Source organism: Ranitomeya imitator, chromosome 2 (assembly GCF_032444005.1).
Source record: "Ranitomeya imitator isolate aRanImi1 chromosome 2, aRanImi1.pri, whole genome shotgun sequence".
Lineage (NCBI taxonomy): Eukaryota > Metazoa > Chordata > Amphibia > Anura > Dendrobatidae > Ranitomeya > Ranitomeya imitator.
In genome coordinates this window covers 299,854,637-299,882,255 of record NC_091283.1, presented here as the reverse complement: position 1 = coordinate 299,882,255, position 27,619 = coordinate 299,854,637, and the positions used below count along the sequence as shown (strand labels likewise).

The 27,619-nt window shown below is 41.8% G+C and overlaps 1 protein-coding gene across 3 annotated transcripts in view; it reads left to right on the top strand.

Moving 5' to 3' along the window:
• Positions 1-26,131, top strand: part of LOC138663345 (oocyte zinc finger protein XlCOF6-like) — an 82,173-nt gene extending 56,042 nt beyond the window's left edge. Inside the window, exons 7-9 of one of the 3 annotated variants that reach the window (XM_069749523.1) lie at positions 16,144-19,134; positions 23,939-24,033; positions 24,841-26,131. In XM_069749523.1, coding sequence (XP_069605624.1) covers positions 16,144-17,753 — 1,610 coding nt within the window. In that variant the 3' untranslated portion in view covers positions 17,754-19,134; positions 23,939-24,033; positions 24,841-26,131. Of the gene's footprint in view, positions 1-16,143; positions 19,135-20,520; positions 24,034-24,840 lie in introns of all 3 variants that reach the window. The other 2 variants (XM_069749522.1, XM_069749524.1) reach the window with 2 other exon arrangements.
• Positions 26,132-27,619: the final 1,488 nt, after the last annotated feature.

Genomic DNA, 27,619 nt, shown 5'->3' with positions numbered 1-27,619 from the left:
TGTGAAAAAGAGGTTGTCTGTGCAAGAAGTCAATCGATCTACATGGGAGATAAAATCAGGTTAGCCAGTCTATTTCTCGGTTTAGGCCACGTGGGTGTAGGGTGTCAAGCGTGTAAATCCAAAAAGTCTCACGCTGATTCAATAATTTCACGTGGTTACCACCTCTCCTAGGACGGGGGACCCTTTCTACGACCTGGAACCTAAGTTGTGCTACATTGTGATTAGCTTCTTTGAAATGAAGGGGGAGCGGGAGCCACAGTTTCCCACATCTAATCGTGGATTTATGGTTAGATATTCGGTCCCTTATTGCCTGGGTGGTCTCCCCTACATATAGTAGCCCACAAGGGCATTTTATAATGTAGACTACAAAATTCGTCTCACAGGTGTAGTAATCCTTAATCTTGTACGACTTCCCCGTCCGTGGGTGTATCACTTCACTGCCCTTAATAACGTTAGAACAGCTCATGCAACCCAAACATGGAAAAGTCCCTGTACGCTTTTGACCTGACAATGTTCTGTTCGTTAGTATTTTTTGTGTACCTAGGTCTGCTCTTACGACCCTGTCTTTTATGTTCCTGGGCCTTCTGGTGCACATCAGTGGAGGTTCTTTAAACACGAGAATAGTGGGATACGCTCTATTTAAAAGTGGCCAATGTGCCCGAATTAGGTTGTGTACTCTCCGCATTGTAGGATGATGATTATGTACAAATGGAAGTCTAGGGTTCTTTTGGGATGTAAATAATCCATCTCCGGTCTCATTCAGAACCCTGGAAGATTCACTGTTAAGAAGATCTGCTGGATAATTGCGGGCCCTAAACTTATCAGACATTTCCTGTAGCCTAGTGGCTTTGATGTCAGGATTGGACACAATTCTAGATACCCTTTTGAATTGGGACCTTGGGAGACTGTCCTTGGTGGACTTGGGGTGACAACTGTTATATAACAGAAAGCTGTTACAATCGGTCGGTTTGGAGTATAGGTCCGTGCTAAGGTTCCCCAGGGCGTCTTTGAGGACTTTGGTGTCCAGGAAGGTGACTTCGTTGTCATGGAATGCTAATGTGAAAGAAAGTTCAGGTCTGGCGGTATTGATGTCATTATGGAATTCTTGAAGGCTGATGTGGTTCCCCTGCCATATGCAAAATATATCATCGATATATCTATACCAAATTAGGGCGTGCCGTTGAAACCCGGGGTTGGTATATACCTGCTCCCTCTCGAAGTGGTCCATGTATAAGTTAGCATACGCCGGGGCCACATTGGACCCCATAGCGGTGCCACAGGTTTGTACAAAGAAGTCGTCCTCGAAGAGGAAGAAGTTTTCCCTCAGTACCAGGTTCAAGAGATCTATACAGAGATCATGGGTATTGTTGTCAACTTCCGCTTCCTGTAGCGTAAGTGAGACAGCTGCAATCCCTCTATCATGTACGATTGAAGTGTACAGACTGTTAACGTCTAATGTGCATAAAAGGCTGTCGGGGGGGATGCTAGAGATGTTGCGGATCTTGGATAGGAAATCACTAGTGTCAAGAATGAATGATTTTGTCAACCGAGTGTATGGTGTGAGGATTTTCTCCACGAATTTTGATAGGGGGTTGAGTACTGAGTCGGTCGAGGCTACAATGGGGCGGCCAGGGGGATTCTGAAGATTTTTATGAATTTTGGGAAGGATATACATGACCGGCGTGACTGGATGATGGTTAATGAGGTAAGTTTTAGTTTTATTGTCGATCGTGCCCAGATTCATATATTTATCAATTACAGTATTAATTTTACGTTGTATAGAAAATGTGGGGTCCCCCTGGAGTTTTCTGTAGGTATTAGTGTCAGACAATTGCCTCCTCACTTCAGTGACGTAGTGGTGTCTATTCATGACACCAAAGTCCTGGACACCAAAGTCCTCAAAGACGCCCTGGGGAACCTTAGCACGGACCTATACTCCAAACCGACCGATTGTAACAGCTTGCTGTTATATAACAGTTGTCACCCCAAGTCCACCAAGGACAGTCTCCCAAGGTCCCAATTCAAAAGGGTATCTAGAATTGTGTCCAATCCTGACATCAAAGCCACTAGGCTACAGGAAATGTCTGATAAGTTTAGGGCCCGCAATTATCCAGCAGATCTTCTTAACAGTGAATCTTCCAGGGTTCTGAATGAGACCGAAGATGGATTATTTACATCCCAAAAGAACCCTAGACTTCCATTTGTACATAATCATCATCCTACAATGCGGAGAGTACACAACCTAATTCGGGCACATTGGCCACTTTTAAATAGAGCGTATCCCACTATTCCCGTGTTTAAAGAACCTCCACTGATGTGCACCCGAAGGCCCAGGAACATAAAAGACAGGGTCGTAAGAGCAGACCTAGGTACACAAAAAATACTAACGAACAGAACATTGTCAGGTCAAAAGTGTACAGGGACTTTTCCATGTTTGGGTTGCATGAGCTGTTCTAACGTTATTAAGGGCAGTGAAGTGATACACCCACGGACGGGGAAGTCGTACAAGATTAAGGATTACTACACCTGTGAGACGAATTTTGTAGTCTACATTATAAAATGCCCTTGTGGGCTACTATATGTAGGGGAGACCACCCAGGCAATAAGGGACCGAATATCTAACCATAAATCCACGATTAGATGTGGGAAACTGTGGCTCCCGCTCCCCCTTCATTTCAAAGAAGCTAATCACAATGTAGCACAACTTAGGTTCCAGGTCGTACAAAGGGTCCCCCGTCCTAGGAGAGGTGGTAACCACGTGAAATTATTGAAACAGCGTGAGACTTTTTGGATTTACACGCTTGACACCCTACACCCACGTGGCCTAAACCGAGAAATAGACTGGCTAACCTGATTTTATCTCCCATGTAGATCGATTGACTTCTTGCACAGACAACCTCTTTTTCACACGTGGTCAATCTGGTAAGATGCATACCCCTCGAGTTTTTACATAAGTTTCATTTTTTAGTTCCCCTTTTGCCGCATTTTCTTTTATTTTATCCCAATTTTTATTTGGGTATTTTTTCTCCTATTTTTTTCACCTTATTTTTCTTATTTTTATGGTTTTCATTTTTTTAGTTTTCCCAAATTTTGATTGTTTAATATTATTTAATTCGGTTTTCCCCTTCCCCCCCCCTGATTCTTTTCTTTACTTTTCTTTTGTTTGGTTTGGACTCCTACCGTTTATTGATATTGCTGTTATATATTGAATGTTTGATCCATATCTTTATGCTCTTCATACCTATGGCTGGCCCACACATTAATATACCCATAGACCGTAGCAGCTGATACCTTGTTCCCTGCTCTATTCCTTCTCCGTACAGAGGACCAGCCTAATTTACATAAATACAGCCAGGCCTTTCTATCACACAGCTCTAGACAAGTCTGGGTCGGGTACATTACGCTATTTTACATCCTAACAGGGGCACACTTATGTCTGGGACGCAGGCGCTAAGTACTAGTGTCACTGCGCAAGCGCCGATCTCTAGGGCCGCCACACAGACGCCCATCCAGCGCTCAGTACACAGATACGGCCGTGACGGTACTTTGACTCTAAGGATCGGCGCTATATCGCATGCGCCGGCAGCTCCGCGCATTTCCGGTCACATGACCGGCCAGAGCGCTATCATCCACTACACATTAGCGCTACTGAGCATGCGCTAGCGTCTCCGCACATAGCCAGGTCACATGACCGGCTTGGGAGCTTTATTAACGCCGAACTTTGGCATTTCACTCTAAGCCTCTTCACCGCCGGGACACAGGTTTGTGTCGGCCTGCTCCACTTCACCACCAACGCTTGCCCCCCGTATCTGGACAAGGGGACCTGGACGAGTAAGTCCAGTACATCGCTCAGATAAGTGTACCTTTACTTTAAATATACCTATAAGCTGGCTTTTTTTCCCCTTACTCAATAGGGACGCTATACCTTACTCCACGTTCCATATACCGCAGTAAATGGGGAGTTCAGTACTACAATTGTGAACCTGCATTCATCTGGGCCCGCGACCATATATATGACACAGGTATACACAGTACTGTATACAGTGCTCTCGCTAAAGCATTAACTATTTTCTTGACACCTTAGCCGTCTTTATTTTGCCCACAGCGCAATTGTTTTTCTTGTTTCCTCCGGGTCATTCCAAGAAAACCCTAGAAGGTTACTACCTTACCCTTGGCCCCGATTATACATACAGGACAGGTACCTCCCCCTTTTTACTCATTGTGTACCGTGAATTTAATTAAGCATTTTGATCCTCCCTCTGATTCGTATGTATATCTATCACAGTCACAGGTTTCCTTCCAGCCGGACTTAGAGGCCTGGCTGTACGGTGGCAAGCATTCGCTATTTTATTAGTCTGGTCAGTACTGTTATGACATGTAATCCATCCTTGTGGTTAGAGCCATGCACATAGAGACAATATGGCACATGTACGTTCAAAATACTCTCTAGCGCTTTGGCTGTAGTATTTTCACAACCTAGGTGGTGGCCCTCCAGCCTTTAATTATACAGGGATGATTTAGTTCTCTCGTATTGTGTACACATGAACGCAATATCACTAGCTTATTCTGGATTACTCCTTCCAGGTTACCACAGCACCCATGTACCCGACTCATCAGTTATTCTGTGTCCTTCCTTTATAAGCAACAGATCTCAATAGGGTATGTCTCCTTTCCAATTGTACCTCAGATACGTATATAACGGTCTCCTTTGTACCTTTCTCCGCTATGTGACTATGTTTTAGTTTTTTGATCTCAGTATATTATCTTTATCTTGTTGGTGTATGTCTCATCATGACTACCGTAACCTTATGACATGGGTTCCTCTATGTAAATATGTAAATATGTATATACGTCTGTCTGTTATTAATAGTGTTTTGTTCTTTGCTTGTTACAGCGAAATTGTGATCAAGGCCACGAAGCTGGCCGAAACGTCAATTTTCGCCTGATACCTTTTGCTATTGATGGAAATCTAATAAACTTTTGAAATATGCAAAGTTACATTATACGTGTGCAGTGATCCTTTCTGAACTTTATAACTAGGGACAAGAGTGGCAATAGTAGAAGGTAGGCGACCAATTCCTCTAAAGCATAACCTGTCGTCATGATAAAGCATAAAATGTATAGGTAGCTGGACAGTATACAGTGAGGAGTAATACTACACTAGTATGTGGGAGAAGGGGGTCCGGGGATCCCTAACAAGTAACGTCTAACCCAGGGGATAAATATGAACAAGGTGGTATCTATAAATCTAATGCTAGAGTCCCCATACTAATGAATCTAGTGGTAAATGGAGGGATGCAAGTGAAGGTCCCAGAGCGGCCTCGTAATAGTTAAAAAGTTATGATAACAATGGTAAAAGGAGGGCCGTGGTTGTAATGAAAAACACCCCCTAACATAATAAGCACGGTGGTAGTAAAAGCGCTGTGAGATACCTTGTAGTAGGGCCAGTATAAGGCCTATGTGTCCCGGGTGGAGGAAGGTTGGTAACAGGAGCCGTCACACTTAAGGATGGCCTGTAATGTAAAGGTACCCATAGATCAGTGTGCGGTAATGCCTGGAAGGGAGATGAGGGGACAAGCGCCGTAATACCTGTAAGTCCTGTATATAGGTGTGTGATCAGCGGCGCTCCTGCTGCAGCGATGAACAGGAGAGGAAGTGAGGGTAGACAGCGGTGTCTCCCTGAAATACCGCCGGACCGGAAGTGAGCGCTCCCGGACCGGAAATGACGCGGCGTCATGTTACAGAGGGAGCCGCGCATGCGCAGATGGCGCTGCAGGCTAGTAAGGGCATGGAGATGCCCAGATGTGGGAGTGTGTAGAGGTTAGCCGCCCTATGAGCACTGAGAGGAGGTGTAGTGGGTGCGGCATAGTAATCTGCATAGTGTGAGGCTAATGAATGGCATGGGAGGAGTAGGTTGATGGAAACAAAGGGTGGAACAGAAAACAAGCATGTAAAAGAGGGGGGGAAGGAATGGAAACAAAAAGTGGTAGAAAAAATATAACATATAAACAGAACCTGTATAAGCAAATAATGGCAAAAAATAGAAAAAACTAAAAAGCAAAAATAAAAATAGAAATAAATATAAAAATAAAAAATGAAAAAATAGAAAAATATATATAAATAATCAAAATAAAAACAAAAATGGAGGATATTATGCAAAATAAAGAACAAAAAAAGAAGAATAGGGGAAATAAAAAATAAAAAATAGAAATTCAAATAAAAATCGGTAATATGGAAGATGAAGGGGACTCACCTAAAAGATAGTGGATTCAACGTGTCTGGAAAGCAAAATGGTACAAAGGTTAATATGATGTTACAGCAGCCAGTCCATTTCCCTGTTGAGGCCTTTAGGAGTTAGGGTCTCAAGTTTGTGGATCCAAAATGCTTCTCTCAATTTTAATTGTTTAATATGGTTACCCCCTCGTCTCGGTCTGGGTACCTGTTCAATCACCTGGTACTGTAGTTGTGCTACCGTATGTCTACACTTAGCAAAATGTTCAGGAATTGGTAGCCATGTTTTATTACAACGGATGGTAGATTTGTGACTCGCTATTCGGTCCTTAATGTGTTGAGTTGTTTCCCCTACATACAGGAGGCCGCATGGACACTTTATGACGTAAACCACGAAGTTCGTGTTACATGTGTAATAACCCCGGATGGGGTATGTTTTGCCCGTTCTGGGATGTGTCACGCTATCGGATTTAATTATGTTTGAGCAGGAGGCACAACTCAGACAAGGAAATGTCCCCTGGCGGCGTGGAGTCAATACACTTTGGCTATTGGGGGGGCGTGTGCTGCCAATGTCAGCCCGAACAAGTTTGTCTTTAATGTTGGTGGCTCTCCTATTGCACATAAGGGGTGGTTTTGTGAAACTCGGAATATTGGGATAAGCCCTAGCCAAAAGGGGCCAGTGTTTTTTAATGGTGGTCTCTATCTTGGGCATGAGAGGGTGGAAGGTGTGGACGAATGGTACTCTATCTTCATTGGTAGGTCTCAGTGATGGTGATTGTGGTTGAAGAACCCGTGATTTCTCCTGGTCTAGAAGACGCTGGGGATAATTTCTTTCCCGAAATTTTTCGGACATGTTGTCTAAGCGTGTAGGGAGTATGTCCCGATCCGATACAATCCTGGCTACTCTGGTGAACTGGGAATGTGGGAGGCTATTGCGTGTAGCTTTAGGGTGGCTACTTGAGTAGTGCAGAAGACTGTTGCAGTCTGTAGGTTTGGAAAAAATGTCAGTCGAGAGGTGACCCTGATCGTCCCTCTGTACAAGGGTATCCAAAAAGGAGATCCGGGCCGAGTCATACTGCATTGTGAAATGAAGCTCTGGATAGACAGAATTGAGGGTCTGATTAAATGCTTGTAGTATGTCCGTGGGCCCTGTCCAAATCAAGAAAATATCATCTATATAACGGAGATAACAATCTACATACTGCTTAAATCTATCATCCGTGTAGACAAAGGTCTCCTCAAATGAGTCCATATAGGCGTTAGCATACGCCGGCGCGACGTTGGGGCCCATCGCGGTCCCTTGGCGCTGTACATAGTAGGTGTCCCCATAGAGAAAAAAAGTTTTCATATAAGACTAGTCTTAATAGGTCCAGACAAAGTTGTGTGGAATTACTGGATCTATCAGACTTTTCCAATAGCCGTTTTGATGCTGCAATGCCCTTCTCGTGTGTAATGGACGTGTAGAGGCTAGATACGTCCATGGTGACCAGGAGGCTGTCTGGTGGTATGTTACCATGCTGCCTGATGATACTGAGGAAATGACCTGTGTCTAATACAAAAGATTTAGTGGTTTTGATCAGTGGTGTTAGGATTTTTTCTAAAAAGATAGATAGGGGCGCAAGTACGGATTCGGTAGACGCCACTATGGGACGTCCGGGGGGATTAGTTAGAGATTTATGGACTTTTGGAAGAACATAAAAAACAGGGGTTATTGGGTGCGGGTTAGTCAGGAACCTAGCTATCTGCTGATCAATCGTGCCATTGTCGATGTAAGTATTAATAACCGACTGAATTTTCCTGTGAATCTCAAAAGTAGGGTCCCTTGGGATGATACTGTATGTGTTTGTGTCCGACAACTGATGTAGTACCTCAGCAGTGTATAGTGTGTGGTCCATGACTACTATGGCCCCACCCTTGTCCGCTGGCTTGATAATAATGGACTTGTTGTTCCGTAGTGAAAAAAGTGCCTGTTTCTCGGCTGGTGTCAAATTGGCGCGTGTGGGGAATAGACCTAAGCGGTGTTGATGTGACAGATCTTTAACATCCTTATCAACAAATGAAATAAAAGTTTCGACCGCATGGAAAGTCTGTGGTGGATTAAAGGAACTCTGGTTCCTCAGTCCTAATGATGCGAGGGGAATCTCCGCAACAGAGACGTCCCCAGTGGGAGACACTCTGTTCTCGGAGTCACCCCTAAGTGTCCCAAAGTGAGTCTTGAGCCTCACTAGACGGTAAAGTCGTTGCAGATCCCTCTCCAGCTGGAAGCTGTCCCAGTTGGGAGTAGGGCAGAAGGATAGTCCCTTTTGTAATAAGTTGAGTTCCGCAGGGGAGAGCGTATAACCTGAAATGTTAATGACTAGGTTAGGTATCTTACCTGTGACCGGGTTGTCATTTTTTCTCGATCTTCTAGTCGGTCGGTACGCTGGTATCCTCCCCTGCGGCCTTTCGGTAAAAAACGGGGTTTGTTTGAACCGGTGGATGAGTCGCTTTCCGTGCTGAAGGAACCTGTTTTGCGCTGATATGGACGGCGCCAGGGATTGTTGCCTGCAGTATCGCTCCATTTATACACCCTGTTATGGGTATAGTCCTCGTTATCCCGTTGGAATTTCTGGCGCTTTCTTTCTTCTAGGAATTTCTGATGGTCCGCAAGTACTTTATCGGTTTTTTCTCTCAAGTTAGTCCAGTCGGATGAGGCCAAGGTCGTAGATAATTGAGTTTCTATAGCTCTGATACTGTCTTTTGTGTCTGTGATGGCCTTTTGCAGGAATTCAATGGTCAAGATGATAATATCCAGAGAACACTTATTCAGTATCCTCTTGAATTTGTCGCAGAAATCAGGGTTCTCAGAAAAAAGTGTTGGGCGTAGGTTACACCTCAGCCCCCTCGGAATCTTGCCTTGCTTATGGTATTCTGCCAAGGTAACACAATGTAGGTCATATGATATTAGCTTTCGTCGCTCCTTTTCGTAGTCCGTCGTCCTTAGTTCGTGAAGAGGGGTTTTCAGGAACTCACTGGAGTTTGATACTTGGGATAGGATATTTGAGCTGGTAGCGGCATCATATGCAAATACGTCCGACGTCATCTGGTGGACCGGTGCTACACCAAGAAAAAAGTCACATATATAGGGATAATGGTGTGCACTGAGGTGTAACCTACGCCCAACACTTTTTTCTGAGAACCCTGATTTCTGCGACAAATTCAAGAGGATACTGAATAAGTGTTCTCTGGACATTATCATCTTGACCATTGAATTCCTGCAAAAGGCCATCACAGACACAAAAGACAGTATCAGAGCTATAGAAACTCAATTATCTACGACCTTGGCCTCATCCGACTGGACTAACTTGAGAGAAAAAAACGATAAAGTACTTGCGGACCATCAGAAATTCCTAGAAGAAAGAAAGCGCCAGAAATTCCAACGGGATAACGAGGACTATACCCATAACAGGGTGTATAAATGGAGGGATACTGCAGGCAACAATCCCTGGCGCCGTCCATATCAGCGCAAAACAGGTTCCTTCAGCACGGAAAGCGACTCATCCACCGATTCAAACAAACCCCGTTTTTTACCGAAAGGCCGCAGGGGAGGATACCAGCGTACCGACCGACTAGAAGATCGAGAAAAAATGACAACCCGGTCACAGGTAAGATACCTAACCTAGTCATTAACATTTCAGGTTATACGCTCTCCCCTGCGGAACTCAACTTATTACAAAAGGGACTATCCTTCTGCCCTACTCCCAACTGGGACAGCTTCCAGCTGGAGAGGGATCTGCAACGACTTTACCGTCTAGTGAGGCTCAAGACTCACTTTGGGACACTTAGGGGTGACTCCGAGAACAGAGTGTCTCCCACTGGGGACGTCTCTGTTGCGGAGATTCCCCTCGCATCATTAGGACTGAGGAACCAGAGTTCCTTTAATCCACCACAGACTTTCCATGCGGTCGAAACTTTTATTTCATTTGTTGATAAGGATGTTAAAGATCTGTCACATCAACACCGCTTAGGTCTATTCCCCACACGCGCCAATTTGACACCAGCCGAGAAACAGGCACTTTTTTCACTACGGAACAACAAGTCCATTATTATCAAGCCAGCGGACAAGGGTGGGGCCATAGTAGTCATGGACCACACACTATACACTGCTGAGGTACTACGTCAGTTGTCGGACACAAACACATACAGTATCATCCCAAGGGACCCTACTTTTGAGATTCACAGGAAAATTCAGTCGGTTATTAATACTTACATCGACAATGGCACGATTGATCAGCAGACAGCTAGGTTCCTGACTAACCCGCACCCAATAACCCCTGTTTTTTATGTTCTTCCAAAAGTCCATAAATCTCTAACTAATCCCCCCGGACGTCCCATAGTGGCGTCTACCGAATCCGTACTTGCGCCCCTATCTATCTTTTTAGAAAAAATCCTAACACCACTGATCAAAACCACTAAATCTTTTGTATTAGACACAGGTCATTTCCTCAGTATCATCAGGCAGCATGGTAACATACCACCAGACAGCCTCCTGGTCACCATGGACGTATCTAGCCTCTACACGTCCATTACACACGAGAAGGGCATTGCAGCATCAAAACGGCTATTGGAAAAGTCTGATAGATCCAGTAATTCCACACAACTTTGTCTGGACCTATTAAGACTAGTCTTATATGAAAACTTTTTTCTCTATGGGGACACCTACTATGTACAGCGCCAAGGGACCGCGATGGGCTCCAACGTCGCGCCGGCGCATGCTAACGCCTATATGGACTCATTTGAGGAGACCTTTGTCTACACGGATGATAGATTTAAGCAGTATGTAGATTGTTATCTCCGTTATATAGATGATATTTTCTTGATTTGGACAGGGCCCACGGACATACTACAAGCATTTCATCAGACCCTCAATTCTGTCTATCCAGAGCTTCATTTCACAATGCAGTATGACTCGGCCCGGATCTCCTTTTTGGATACCCTTGTACAGAGGGACGATCAGGGTCACCTCTCGACTGACATTTTTTCCAAACCTACAGACTGCAACAGTCTTCTGCACTACTCGAGTAGCCACCCTAAAGCTACACGCAATAGCCTCCCACATTCCCAGTTCACCAGAGTAGCCAGGATTGTATCGGATCGGGACATACTCCCTACACGCTTAGACAACATGTCCGAAAAATTTCGGGAAAGAAATTATCCCCAGCGTCTTCTAGACCAGGAGAAATCACGGGTTCTTCAACCACAATCACCATCACTGAGACCTACCAATGAAGATAGAGTACCGTTCGTCCACACCTTCCACCCTCTCATGCCCAAGATAGAGACCACCATTAAAAAACACTGGCCCCTTTTGGCTAGGGCTCATCCCAATATTCCGAGTTTCACAAAACCACCCCTTATGTGCAATAGGAGAGCCACCAACATTAAAGACAAACTTGTTCGGGCTGACATTGGCAGCACACGCCCCCCCAATAGCCAAAGTGTATTGACTCCACGCCGCCAGGGGACATTTCCTTGTCTGAGTTGTGCCTCCTGCTCAAACATAATTAAATCCGATAGCGTGACACATCCCAGAACGGGCAAAACATACCCCATCCGGGGTTATTACACATGTAACACGAACTTCGTGGTTTACGTCATAAAGTGTCCATGCGGCCTCCTGTATGTAGGGGAAACAACTCAACACATTAAGGACCGAATAGCGAGTCACAAATCTACCATCCGTTGTAATAAAACATGGCTACCAATTCCTGAACATTTTGCTAAGTGTAGACATACGGTAGCACAACTACAGTACCAGGTGATTGAACAGGTACCCAGACCGAGACGAGGGGGTAACCATATTAAACAATTAAAATTGAGAGAAGCATTTTGGATCCACAAACTTGAGACCCTAACTCCTAAAGGCCTCAACAGGGAAATGGACTGGCTGCTGTAACATCATATTAACCTTTGTACCATTTTGCTTTCCAGACACGTTGAATCCACTATCTTTTAGGTGAGTCCCCTTCATCTTCCATATTACCGATTTTTATTTGAATTTTTATTTTTTATTTCCCCTATTCTTCTTTTTTTGTTCTTTATTTTGCATAATATCCTCCATTTTTGTTTTTATTTTGATTATTTATATATATTTTTCTATTATTTCATTTTTTATTTTTATATTTATTTCTATTTTTATTTTTGCTTTTTAGTTTTTTCTATTTTTTGCCATTATTTGCTTATACAGGTTCTGTTTATATATTATATTTTTTCTACCACTTTTTGTTTCCATTCCTTCCCCCCCTCTTTTACATGCTTGTTTTCTGTTCCACCCTTTGTTTCCATCAACCTACTCCTCCCATGCCATTCATTAGCCTCACACTATGCAGATTACTATGCCGCACCCACTACACCTCCTCTCAGTGCTTATAGGGCGGCTAACCTCCACACACTCCCACATCTGGGCATCTCCATGCCCTTACTAGCCTGCAGCGCCATCTGCGCATGCGCGGCTCCCTCTGTAACATGACGCCGCGTCATTTCCGGTCCAGGAGCGCTCACTTCCGGTCCGGCGGTATTTCAGGGAGACACAGCTGTCTACCCTCACTTCCTCTCCTGTTCATCGCTGCAGCAGGGCGCGGGAGCGCCGCTGATCACACACCTATATACAGGACTTACAGGTATTACGGCGCTTGTCCCCTCATCTACCTTCCAGGCATTACCGCACACTGACCTATGGGTACCTTTACATTACAGGCCATCCTTAAGTGTGACGGCTCCTGTTACCAACCTTCCTCCACCCGGGACACATAGGCCTTATACTGGCCCTACTACAAGGTATCTCACAGCGCTTTTACTCCCACCGTGCTTATTATGTTAGGGGGTGTTTTTCATTACAACCACGGCCCTCCTTTTACCATTGTTATCATAACTTTTTAACTATTACGAGGCCGCTCTTGGACCTTCACTTGCATCCCTCCATTTACCACTAGATTCATTAGTATGGGGACTCTAGCATTAGATTTATAGATACCACCTTGTTCATATTTATCCCCTGGGTTAGACGTTACTTGTTAGGGATCCCCGGACCCCCTTCTCCCACATACTAGTGTAGTATTACTCCTCACTGTATACTGTCCAGCTACCTATACATTTTATGCTTTATCATGACGACAGGTTATGCTTTAGAGGAATTGGTCGCCTACCTTCTACTATTGCCACTCTTGTCTATTTGTATCATAGGATCAGAGGTAAAATACTTATGTTTTCCTTGCCATTGCTTACCTAATGTAATCATAGTAGCAGACGCTGCTCCTTACCACCAGCCCTCCACCATTATTGGCGGCTTTTAAATTTGTTGTACCACTGTATATATTGTTTCCTTTGCATGTTTTTTGGTTTGTTTTCTTTTCAGGTAGTACTTATCAGTTATTTATCCAGTGTGTTTTTTTCTTTTATGATTATTATGTTATATGACAAACAGCCACTTATGTTGTCTCCTTGTCTCCCCAGTAAAACCCCATGAATAAGACCCAGGAGGGTCGAAACGTTGGGTCTCTGTCTGTATATATTTCTGTCTACAAAATCTGTGGCAACTTTGAAATTCTTTGTTTAAATAAAACCTGGCATATACCTTTTTTCGCATCATACCAGTATTGTGTGCGGTAATTTTTTTCTATTTGGATTAACTGGACCACACGGTCCGTTTTACCAGCACCTGCTTGTCCCTGACCTGAGTGCACACCATTATCCCTATATAATGGTGTCCAAAGCAGACATTGCAGGAGCAGATCCCAGAGGAGATGGGACACACCATTTGCAGAATTCCTAATATGACAAAATTGCAGAAAACCAGAGCAGAAGAAATCCCTTTAACCCCTTTCTGACCTCGGATGGGATAGTACATCCAAGGTCAGAACCCCCGCTTTGATGTGGCCTCCGGCGGTAAGCCCGCATCAAAGCCCGTTCAAAACAGCTGACATGTGCTCGCAATAGCGGGGGGTGGATTCACGATCCACCCGCCACTATTAACTAGATAAATGCCACTGTCAAACGCTGACAGCGGCATTTAACTAGCGCTTCCGGCCGTCGGGCCGAAAATGCGTGCATTGCTGACCCCCGTTACGTGATCGGGGGTCAGCGATGCGTCGACATGACAACCAGAGGTCTATTGAAGACCTCTATGGTTGTTGATGCCTGATTGCTGTTAGCGCTACCCTGTGGTCAGCGCTCATAGCAATGCAGTAAATCTACATAGGAGCAATCTGAGCATCGCTCCTATGTAGCAGAGCCGTTCAGGCTATGGTAGCTTCTAGCCTCCCATGGAGGCTATTGAAGCATGGCAAAAGTAAAAAAAAAAAAAAAGTTTTAAAAAATATGAAAAAAATATAAAAGTTTAAATCACCCCCCATTCAAAATAAAACAAAAAATTCGAATATATATATATTTGGTATCGCCGGGTTCAGAATCTCCCGATCTATCAATAAAAAGAGATTAACCTGATCACTAAACGGCGTAGCGAGAAAAAAAATTGAAACGTCAGAATTCCAATTTTTTGGTCACCGCGACATTTCATTAACCCCTTTCTGACATTGGACGTACTATTCCATCCATGTGGGGTGGGCCCTAATTCCCAAGGACGGAATAGTACGTCATAGTGATCGGCCGTGCTCACGGGGGGAGCACGGACGATCGCGGCCGGGTGTCAGCTGCCTATCGCAGCTGACATCTGGCACTATGTGCCAGGAGCGGTCACGGACCGCCCCGGCACATTAACCCCCGGCACACCGTGATCAAACATGATCGCGGTATGCCGGCGGTATAGGGAAACATCGCGCAGGGAGGGGGCTCCCTGCGTGCTTCCCTGAGACCCCTTCAGCAACGCGATGTGATCGCATTGCTGCAAGGGTCTCTTACCTCCTCCTCCTTGCAGGCCTGGATCCAAGATGGCCGCGGCATCCGGGTCCTGCAGGGAGGTGGCTTCACTGCGCATGCTCAGAGCAGGCGCCGGGAAGCATTGGAAAAGTGCACGTCAGATAGCTGATCTGACACAGTGCACAGAAAAGTGTCAGATCAGCGATCTTACACTATAACATGATGCCTTCCCCTGGGGCAATGTTATAGTGTAAAAAAAAAAATATTCCAATGTGTAAATTCCAATTTTTTTTTACCACTCAGATAAAAAATAACCTAGACATGTTTGGTGTCTATGAACTCATAATGACCTAGAAAATCAAAATGGCAGATCAGTTTTAGCATTTACTGAACCTAGCAAAAAAGCCAAACAAAAAACAAGTGTGGGATTGCACTTTTTTGCAATTTCACCGCACTTGGAATTTTTTTCCCGTTTTCTAGTACACGACATGCTAAAACCAATAATGTCGTTCAAAAGTGCAACTTGCCCCGCAAAAAATAAGCCCTCATATGGCCTTATTCACAGAAAAATAAAAAAGGTATGGCTCTGGGAAAGAGGAGAGCGAAAAACGAAAACGCAAAACCCCAAAAAAGCTGGGGTCATGAAGGGGTTAAAATGACTCCATTTTGTAAATTATAACCCTCAATAAATTATAGAAATAGTGACTATTTTGACTCCACTTGCAGTTTCCAGATATTAGCACGCACAGTGGATGTTGGAAAGTGAAAATTGCAAATATCCCAAGTTATTACCCAACACATAGTGCCCAGATTGTGCTCCAGGAGATACACATGCCGTAAAATAAGTGGTTTCTTCTCACTATAGTAATGCCAAAAGCATGGATGCTTAATGTGGTTTGAGCACATTCTAGTAAACAGTAAACTGTAATTGTCTTGGTGAATAATTCAATAATTTTGCATAACTTGCCATTTTTACAGACCGTTTAAGTATAAATGGTCAAAAATCTAGAATTCAAGGATATTTTATTCTAAAATAATAATTGGTTTTATTCTTGGCAGATGACCGTACCAGGAGATCAGAGGGACAGCTGACATCTTCAATGTTTAAATCAGATAATCTTGAGATCCCGCAGGATACAATTGAAGTGAATGCCATTACTCCAAATATACCATCATCCCTTCACAGCAAAGATCTGTCATCTGATCTTGTGGAACAGATCCTGTCTTCTGATTCATTACCGACTACTAAGGAAAATCAAAGTCACAAAATAAGCATTACAAAACGAACTGCTCCTAAAGCAATGAAGACATTTTCATTTTCAGAATATGGAAATAGCTTTCCCCTAGAAAAGTCCATTCTCAAACAACAAAACCTTCACAAAGCAGACAATAGAATTTTTTGTTCCAAGTGTGGGAGTTGTTTTAACCAGAAATCAGATTTTGTCAGTCACCAGAGAATTCACACAGAGAAGAAGCCATTTTCATGTTCAGAATGTGGAAAATGTTTTATTCGGAAAGCACATCTTGTTACCCACCAAAGAACTCACACAGGAGAGAAGCCTTTTTCTTGTTCAAAATGTGGGAAATGTTTTAACAGGAAAGACTATCTTGATAGCCACCAGAAAACCCACACAGGGGAGAAGCCTTTTTCCTGTACAGAATGTGGGACATGTTTTAACCAGAAAGCGCATCTTGTTAGCCACCAGAAAACCCACACAGGAGAGAAGCCTTTTTCTTGTTCAGAATGTGGGAAATGTTTTAACCAGAAAGCGCATCTTGTTAGCCACCAGAAAACCCACACAGGAGAGAAGCCTTTTTCTTGTTCAGAATGTGGGAAATGTTTTGCACATAAAAATTATCTTATCAGACATCATAGATCTCACACAGGGGAGAAGCCTTTTTCCTGTTTAGAATGTGGGAAATGTTTTCTAGATAAATCATTGCTTGTCAGACATCACAGATCTCACACAGGGGAGAAGCCTTTTTTCTGTTCAGAATGTGGGAAATGTTTTAACCACAAAGCGAATTTTGTTAGCCACCAAAAAACCCACACAGGGGAGAAGCCTTTTTCATGTTCAGAATGTGGGAAATGTTTTAACCAAAAATCGAATCTTGTTAGCCACCAGAAAATCCACACAGGGGAGAAGCCTTTTTCCTGCTCAGAATGTGGGAAATGTTTTAACCACAGAACGAGTCTTGTTAGCCACCAGAAAACCCACACAGGGGAGAAGCCTTTTTCATGTTTAGAATGTGGGAAATGTTTTATCAACAAATCAAATCTTGCTGGCCACCAGAAAACCCACACAGGGGAGAGGCCTTTTTCCTGTTCAGAATGTGGGAAATGTTTTAACCACAAAACGAGTCTTGTTAGCCACCAGAAAACCCACACAGGGGAGAAGCCTTTTTCATGTTCAGAATGTGGGAAATGTTTTAATAGGAAAGCGAGTCTTGATAGCCACCAGAAAACCCACACAGGGGAGAAGCCTTTTTCCTGTTCAGAATGTGGGAAATGTTTTAGCAGGAAGACGAATCTTGATAGCCACCTGAAAACCCACACAGGGGAGAAGCCTTTTTCATGTTCAGAATGTGGGAATTGTTTTACCCAGAAAACGCATCTTGTTACCCACCAAAGAACACACACAGGGGAGAAGCCATTTTCATGTTCATAATGTGGAAAATGTTTTGTGAAGAAACCATCTCTTTCTATCCAAAGAATTCACACAGGGGAGAAGCTTTTTTTATGTTCTGAATTGTGTTTACATAGTCACATACAAGTGCTTCTCATTAAATTAGAATATTATCAAAAAGTTAATTTATTTCAGTTCTTAAATGCAAAAAGTATTATATAGAGTCATTACAGAGTGATATATCTCAAGTGTTTATTTCTGTTGATGACTATATCCTACAGCCAATGAAAACCCAAAAGTCATTAGGTCAGTAAATTAGAATAAAAACACCTGGAATGGCTTCTTAAATGTTTTAAAAAGGTCCCTTGGTCTGTTTCAGTAGGCTCCACAATCATGAGGAAGACTGCTGACTGGACAGATGTCTAGAAGGCAGTCATTGACACACTCCAGAAGGAGGGTAAGCTACTGTAAAATATTAGTATTTCAGTAATAAAAAATATAGATTACTTAACATATGCAGGTTCTAACTAGCAAATAGATACTCTGGATAGTGAGGGACTGAGTTATTCTGAGGATTGTGGCCGATACATTTGTTCTCTGTTTGTCAGAACTATAGGGCTTTTGTCAGAACTGTGGCTATTTGGAGATAATAAATGGTTCTTAAAGGTCACAGGCTATATGCTTAAGCATTTCAAAATGAGGTAATGTACAAAAAACTAATATTCATATTCTGCAAGTTACTAGTGTTCTAATATGGTAAAGGCTATCAACATAGCGGCAGATCACCATATGTGGTTATGAGACAGGAAAAATAGATCCAATGTAAGTCTATGGGTCAAAATAGTACATAAGCCGACCTAACTCCTGTTCAGACAGATCTTTCATACCTTGAGAATCTCCAACCCAGACCACATCATACTTCAAAACCATATGTAAAAACTAATGAATGCTTGTTTTCTCTTCTATAATCTAATACTTACTACGTGCTATGAACTTACTTTTCTTCATTTTTGTCATCACTTTTTGAATGAACATTAAACAAGATTTGTTTTATCCACACAATTCAATATTGCTTTCCTTTCTATCTTCACTGTGCTCTTACTTAAAAAAGTAAGAAACTGTTATTTTTTTCTAACATTTTGGTGAGCCCAGCCAAATCTGATTTTTCTGCTATTTTTGTGAACTCCTTTCCCTTGCACACGGAGGAGGAGAGCTCTGCTAAACACCTGTTGTTCAAGGCGCAGGAGTTCTGCTATTTCACGTCACAAGGATCAGACAGAGCCTACAGACAGTGAGGATTCGTATCTCCAACCATAAAGAGCTGTATGTGTCCCATGACGGAGGTCTGAGGATTTCAGTAAAGACACAGAGGACCATCCATTGACGGTTGGATCAATCCAGGAGAGGAAAAGATATTCCACAGGTGAGAAAATGGATTTCATTCATGATTATTCTAAGAAAAGTAATATAGAGTTTAAGTTTGTTCATAGCCATACATATTCACAATTATGGTCTAGTTTGTATAGCCAATGTGAAACAGAGAATCTTAAGATTGATCAGAGGTTTTTCAGTAAAAAAGTTACAGAGAAAGCTTCAAAATGTCATGCACTTGGTCCGAGTGTACAATAATTTAGTCTTTGAAAAAACTGAAACACAAACACATAAAGCATGTACTATCACACAAGACATTGGTCATACTGACACACAAGGTGACACACAAGAGTCTGACGGGGATTACTTTGATTGTACAAATTGTTTTGTGTTTGTCAGAACATAATGAAAAATTGGAAGATCAAATCGATGCTCGAACAGAATTATTGTCCAAATTGCACCAAGATATAAAAAAGGCTTCTGTTCTTACACGATCAAACAAATAGGAAGACAATGCGCCACATCATTTGTACCAGACACACAAAATCCAGATGTTTCGGTAGAAGATTTACAGGCAGATGAACTACAATGGAAAAAATTACATGACACAGCAGCACAAATTAATCTGAAAATACACAATCAGTTAATGAAAATTGTAAAAGACATTCCAAACTACAATGATAAGATTGATGCCTTTTATAATGCGGGAAAGTTATATATCTTGGTACCGTGTTAGCCAGTAGATAGAAAAATATTTAGAATTGAGAGTCCTCAGTGGTTGATATGTTTTAATGGCTAACTGAAAAGATGGTAACAAATTGCAAGCTTTCGAGACTACTCAGGTCTCTTCATCAGGCACAGACTAAAGCAAATTCTGAAGAATCACATATTTATACACAACACGGCACATAACTGCCACTAGGGGAGAGTGATAAGTGATAAACAGTTGTGTCCATGTGGGGTCATCATAACAGAACCAGACCCCAATCAGAGGACAACAAAACATACACTATTAATCTAGGAATTTTCCGATATTTATGGACACAACTGTTTATCACTTACCACTCTCCCATAATGACAGTTCTGTGCTGTGGTGTGTATAAATATGTCATTCTTCAGAATTTGCTTTAGTCTGTGCCTGATGAAGAGACCTGAGTAGTATCGAAAGCTTGCAATTTGTTACCATCTTTTCAGTTAGCCATTAAAAGGTATCAACCACTGAGGACTCTCAATTCTAAATATTTTTATAATGCGGACATTTTTTAATCAAACACAGATAAATTCAATCTTAATGATGAACAAAAAAACAAGATATTCAAAGTATGGTTACCCTCACATATGGGAAAAAGATTACAAACCACACCCAGATTAAATGAGGAAAATTAATTGACACATAGTACAAAAGAAGACAGACTTAGACAATATTGTTTTTTTGCAGGCAAAGCCACTCCTACAATTGATATTCTGGAAAATGTACGAACTAATATTCATGATGACCCATTTGCATTTTTGGTAAAATTTGAACAGGCCAATAGGATGGTGATGGATCTTAGGCCTCATCCGGAGCCAACATCTATGATCAGATTTTTTTGTAAAAAAGTTCAAATATTTAGATCCTGCCTCAGAGCAATTGGCAAGTGCTCAGCCATCATTGCAAGAAGCAACAGTGTTTATTGACAAAGTAAGGAGATCCATGAAACAAAATCAGGTCAAGGCAATAATAGCTGTAGTTCATGAGAAAGAAGACAGCCAGCTGAAACCTAGACCCACAGTAACATCCAAGAACAGAGATTACATTTACCATAGAGGTAAAAATACTACACAAAGGAACAATATCCATTGTTATTTTTGTGGTATACCTGGACACTTAAAATGGCAGTGCAGAAAATTCTTGAGAGCAGAATCAGAGACAGGTACACAAGGAACAGGTAAGCTTGGAAGGGAAAACAGACTCATGCCGAAATCATCCACCAAACCTTCTGCACCTCCATTACATTCTTCTGCACCCACTCACACTGAGAACAGACACACAGTCACCGTATTCACCATTAATCAGACAGATCAGAGAGATGACCGTGAAGGAGACTGAGTCCAGGGACAGAATTCCAAGTGCTTTTAAAAAGGACATTGGTCTTCTCCCATCTCCTCTATCTTTCTGACAATCACAGACTACTCCTATACCCCATCCATTGGAATTTGTGACTCGTTACATTTGATGACTGTGGAAGACCATTTATCAAAGAAAATTTAGCAGGACAGAATGTTGTATTTATTATTGATACAGGAGCTCAATTAAGTGTTACAAATCTTGATTTGAAACTACAACCAAATTCACCAGTTTGTACAATTGTTGGTTTTAGTGGAAAATGTGGAAATTAAGCAACCTTAGTTACCAATGTGACATTGGAAATACCTATCAAAACAGGAATTGACATTTGGTATTGTTGTAATTCTGAAAATATATTTGGCACAGATTTATGCAAAAATTCGGATGGGTAGTCGATCTAGGAAATCAAGTGATCTGGAAAGATTCTAATGGTTGTAAACCTGTAGTCATTGACCCTAGTGATTATAGCCATGTTGGAAGTATTTGCTTAAATTATGTTGTGTCAACAGATCATTTGTGGCCTGAAACTGGTGGTGATGAGGTATTGACAGAAATTGTACAGCTTTTTCCTTTTCTTTGAGCTCTGTTCAGGAATGAGGTTGGTACAATAAAGGATGTTGTTGTAAATGTGGAAGGGCGAGATCTTCCACCACAACGTCAGTATAAATTACCTCCAGAATTAATTGGTTCTATGTCAAAGATCATACAGGAATTGTTAGATCAAGGTGTAATCCGAAAGGCTAATCCTTTGTGGTGTCTTGAAATCTGATGGTTCTTATCGAATGATATTGGATTTGCGGCTGTTTAGCAAACATACTCCCAATGTAGCACCCATTGTTGCAGATTCTCATGACATGATGGCAAGGCTGAATGAAAAGGCAAAATACTTCTCTGTACTGGACATCAGTAATGTTTTTTCAGTATACTTACCTGAAAAGAGTTGTCAGTACAAGTTTGCATTTACTTTCTTGGATGAGCAGTATCTGTTTTGCAGGTTCCCTCAAGGAGCACATTTGTCACCTAGTGTTTTCCATCAGGCGTTGGCAAAGGTATTATCTAGATTTTCTAGGCCTGATTGTATTTTGCAATATGTTGATGATATTCTGTTGTCTACTGAGGATAAAGAATCACATGTTTCTCTTCTGACAGAATTGTTTGAGCTGCTGCATGATGCAGTGTTGAAGTTGAACACCAAAAAGGTCAAATTGATGCAGACCAAGGTCAGATTTTTAGGAGTGTTGTTGAGTCCAGGAAAAAAGACAACTACTGCAGGAAAGAATACAGGCAACTGCTTTTCTACCAATTCAACCATTACACAAGGCATTATGACATTTCTTGGGTCTTATGAACTATTCAAGGGACTTCATTGAGAATTTTGTATGATCTTTTAAAGGGTGAAAATAATGATTATCTTTGGTCCTTGGGGTGATGAACAACAAATCTCATTGGAACAATTGAAAATCAATTTTTAAAGTGCACCTGCTTTGTCCACAGTAGATCCTTCCTCTCCATTTGCTTTGCAAGTACACACATCAGAGACAACTGTGTCTGCTGTGCTGTTACAGTTGCAGGGGGAAGAGTGGAGAATTTTGGGCTATTTTTCTAAGCTTCTCACCTGTTGAAAGACGTTTTGAGACCTGTGCAAGACACTTGGTAGGTGTATACTTTTCAGTCAAAGCAACTGAACACATTGTTGAGTTCAACAAAAATCATTTTGCAAACTCCTCATTCTACACTAAAATTTATCTTTGAGAATAATATCCCAGGTGTGTCACATCAGAGATTTGCGCATTGGTTATTGTCATTGTCTCCCAAACAGATTGAGGTAGATTATAAGGCCAAGTATGTTCTTCCTCAGTTGATGCAATACGAAGGGCAAACTCATGATTGTTTAGTCTTTAGAGGATCCTAGTCCATCGCTTTTCAGACGGAAGGCAGAGGTAACAGATGAACCAATTTTTGTAGATGGTTCCAGAAACTATTCAGATGGGCACTATTATTCAGGATATGCCATATTTTTTATCCCAAAAGAGGACAGGTTGTAAAATGCATATTACCGTGTCATTTTTCAGCTCAAAGGGCAGAGCTAGAAGCAGTAAAAATCGTACTACAGCTGAACAAAGCTGATGATCAGTGTCCCATTGTAACCTACAGTGATAGCTCCTATGTTGTTAGATCACTGACATATTATTTGCCAGTTTGGGAGAAAGAGAGGCTATGTAGATTCTTCTAATAAGACTCTTGTACATAGTGACTCACTGAAAACAATTTTTGAGATAGCGTCAAAAAACCATAATGGTTTTGCTATTGTCAAAGTCCCTGCCCATAAAAAATCTCATCATGAATTATCTGTTGGAAGTGCAACCACAGATATGTTAGCCGAAGAGGCAGCCCTGACAGGAGAAGTGTTTGAACCTGAACCGCTTGAGGTTTCAGCAGTTCAAAGAACAGACACGCATATCCCTTCCTTTGTGGAAGAACAAGAAAAAGACACATCTCTTGTTTCCCGGGTTGATCCAAAACCTTCCTTTTTTTGTGAAAATGGGGTTTTGTGTCATGACTTAAATGGGGAGTTGCGTCCTGTTGTACCAAAACATCTACAAGTTGAGTTCACAAGATATAATCATGAAAGTTTGGGTCAACAGAAATTATTAGGCATTCTCAGAGATATATTTTACTGAGAAAACATGGAAGAGACTGTATAAAGTATTGTTCAATCATGTCTCATTTGTTACCAAATTTATCCAAGACCAAAAGGACAGAAACAGCCACTACTCTGAACTGCACCTGCAGATGGTCCATGGTCTACGTTACAAATCGACTACATTGGACCGTTACCATCAGGTAAAAATGCTCTCAGGTATACATTGGTTGTAGTATATGTTTTTTTCTAAATGGGTTGTAATATTACCTGTCAGGAAAGATTATGCTTTGTCTATAGTTAGAGCATTAGTTTATCATGTCTTTTGTATTTGGGGATCCCAAGAATGATCTCCTCTGATCGAGGAAGTCACTTTACAGGAAAAATCATGCAAGCAGTTTGCACTATACTAGGGGTACAACAACAATTCCTTGTACCTTACCATCCACAGTCTGCTGTTATTGTGGAAAGGATGAATAGAACAATAAAATCCAGAATTGCCAAAATGTTATTGGACAAAGGCAATTCTTGGGTCAATGCCATATCTTTTGTACTGTTGAGTCTGAGAGGAACAACTTCGTCCACAACCCAGTTTAGTCCTTTTGAACTAATGACAGGAAGAAAAATGCCATTGAATTTTGCACATGAACGATTTTCGTCCACACCTCAAAAAGATGCTGTTGCAAGGTGCAAATGGTTGCAATTGTTGCAGCAAACCTTGACAACTATTCTTCCACATGCTGCATCAAAAATCAGAGAATGGAGCCACCATAAGAATCCAAATTCAAGAAAGGGGCTCTAGTGATAATTAAAGCTTTCAGGAAGAATGGACCTTTGGAAAGTAACTGGGAAGGTGCCTTTGAGATCATTGAAACCATGGGACAAGGTATGATTCTTGTACAACAAGCATCTAATGTGGTTAAAAATACCTGCAGACAACAAAGAATGTGGGTACAAGTTGATCAATGCAAATTGTATGTTGCAAAATAATGATACTGCATTTCTTTTAGGAAGAAATGGATTCCAATAAGAGCTGGAATATGAAACGCCATGTCCTTGATGGAAGGAATTCAACACCAATCCTTCAGGAGAAGACATTTCCCAGGAAAGGCTACTGATGGGAATCACATTTCTGCTACTTTGTACTATTTCAACTGTGATCTACGCAGAAGATATTTTAGATCATGGAACGAATACTAGTGAAATGAATGAACCTTTCAAAAGAACTCTACGCTCACAGAAACAAAGAGGATCTAGTCTACAAAGCTTAATAGATGAATACATACCGGACGATTCAGTAGATATTACCGGAAACATTTGCATGGGTTATGGTGTAAAATACTGTATTGAGCTGTGCTTGAACAATTAGACATTTCATCATGCTTAAATGTTGTTTCTAAGGTAATGTGTCTACCTGGCCAGGATAAAGTCATTAATTATTCATGTTTCCATAATCATACCTCATGACCTGCCAGAGTGGAGAATGTACACACGATACATGACTTGGTGACACCAGTAAGCACTAACAAGATTTGTTTCCAAGTTATGTCAGAAAAAGTTGTTTCTGCATTCTTTTCATCTTGTGTACATGCTGAAAGTCTGACAATAGGTTTACATTGTATTGAGGGAAATGTGAAAACTCACAAAGGTAGGACGTATAAATATTACATCAACAGGCTCAAGAAATCTGAAAATCCTTCCGATACAGTTCAAATTGTCACAAATAAATAATTTTCCTTGGGATTTGTGGACAAATGAGATAAAAAAAAAAGACAAGGGTTTATTAATTGTGTTAACAAAGCAATTAAAAGAAGCTGAAATTGTATTTAGACATGAGCAAGGGAATTTAAATGATATTGAACATGAGTGGACGAGTATGTCAGGCTCATCTTGTTGGAGAAATTTAGGAAAATCAGTAACTAGTTGGTCACAGTCTTCAGTAAAAATGGCAGCAGGAAATGTATTATCTAATCTGATTGTTATTATATTGTGGTTTTGCTGTGTATAAAGTGCCAAATAGTTATGTGTAAAATTAAGAGAATTTAGAATACGAAAGACAAATGAAAAAGGAAGATGATATTTTAAGAGATATAACTGATTTAATTTTTATTATTACAATAGTTTTGAAAATTCAGATGACATTCAAAACAGATGTTGATCGAAGGTTTTCAGAATAAAGAATGAACGTGTTACGAATGGTGAGAGAATGAGTTTAGGATTGATTGTAATATTTCTCAAATCATAATCAGGGTGGACTGCAAAATATTAATATTTCAATAATAAAAAATATAAATTACTTAACATATGAGCAGAGACTCTGGTTAGTGAGTGACTGAGTTAATCTGAGGACTTTGTTAGATACATCTATTCTCTGTCAGAACTAGAGGGCTTTTGTCAGAACTGTCAATATGTGGCTATTTGGAGACAGTGAATGGTTCCCAAAGGTCATAGGCTTGAGAATTTCAAAATGAGGTAATGTACAATTAACTAATAAGCATATTCCATATTCCAAGTTACTAGTCTTCTACTAATATGGTAGAGACTATGAATATAGCGGCAGATCACCATATGTGGTTATGAGACAGGAAAAATAGAAGCCAATGTAAGTCGATTTTTCTAATCAATTTTTTTAATGAACTTTAAACAAGATTTGTTTTATCCACACAATTGAATACTGCTTTCATTTCTATCCTCACTGTGCTCTTACTTAAAAAAAAGTAAGAAAGTGTTATATTTTCTAACAGGTGCCTTTAAGAAGATCTAGCAATGGCACGGCTATTATAGCAAAACTCGGAATGAATAGCAGATAGTACCCCACAATTCCAAGAAATGCCCTCACTTGCTTCTTGGAACGTGGTTGCAGCCACTCTTGAATCGCCTCAATCTTGTTTATTTGTAGCTTAATTTCACCCCTCCTCACGACATAGCCTAGGTACGTGGCATATTTTTTCAGAATTATGGTGAACCCCGCATTTCTTAAAGCATGCAGAACCGTCTGTACTTTTGGCAGATGACTAGCCCAGTCAGGGCTAAAGACCACAATGTCATCGAGGTACGCTGCGGCATACTTCTTATGCGGAGTCAGGATCCGATCCATCCCCCTCTGGAAGGTTACCGGAGCCCACTGGAGACCGAAGGACATTCTGGTGTATTGAAAACACCCATTAGGCATCGAGAAGGCCATCTTCTCCTTGACACTATGGGACATGGGGATTTACCAATAGCCCTTCGTCAGGTCTAGGGTTGTAATGTACCTTGTGGGACCAAGTCTCTCAATGAGCTCGTCCACATAAGACATCGGGTATGCATCAAATCTTTAGACTTCATTCAGCTTGCGGTAGTCGTTGCAGAAGAACCACTCACCATCAGGCTTTGGCACGAGTACGACTGGACTCGATCAGGGGTGGATTATAATAGGGTCAATCTGGGCGGCAGCCCAGGGCCCAGTGGTGTGGGGGGGCCCTGGGCTACCGCTCAGATTGCCCGCCGCCATCAGGGCATTACTGCCCTGACTGGCATATGGGCCCGGTGGGCAGAGGGGGCCTGCATCGGGCCCCGTCTCATCTGCTCATTGGGCCCCTACCGGCGCTGCGGCAGTTAAACGCTATTGATGTGCGGGCACATGCCTGCACGTCAATAGTCAACAGCCGCCAGCAAATCAGAGGCTGGCAGCTGATATCAGCCGTAGCACGCACGTGTCTGATGTCATTGTCAGTCGCCAGTGAGTGCGCGCTGCTGGAGGGAACTTCGCCGCTGGAGCACGGACAGGTGAGAACTTTTTTTTTATTG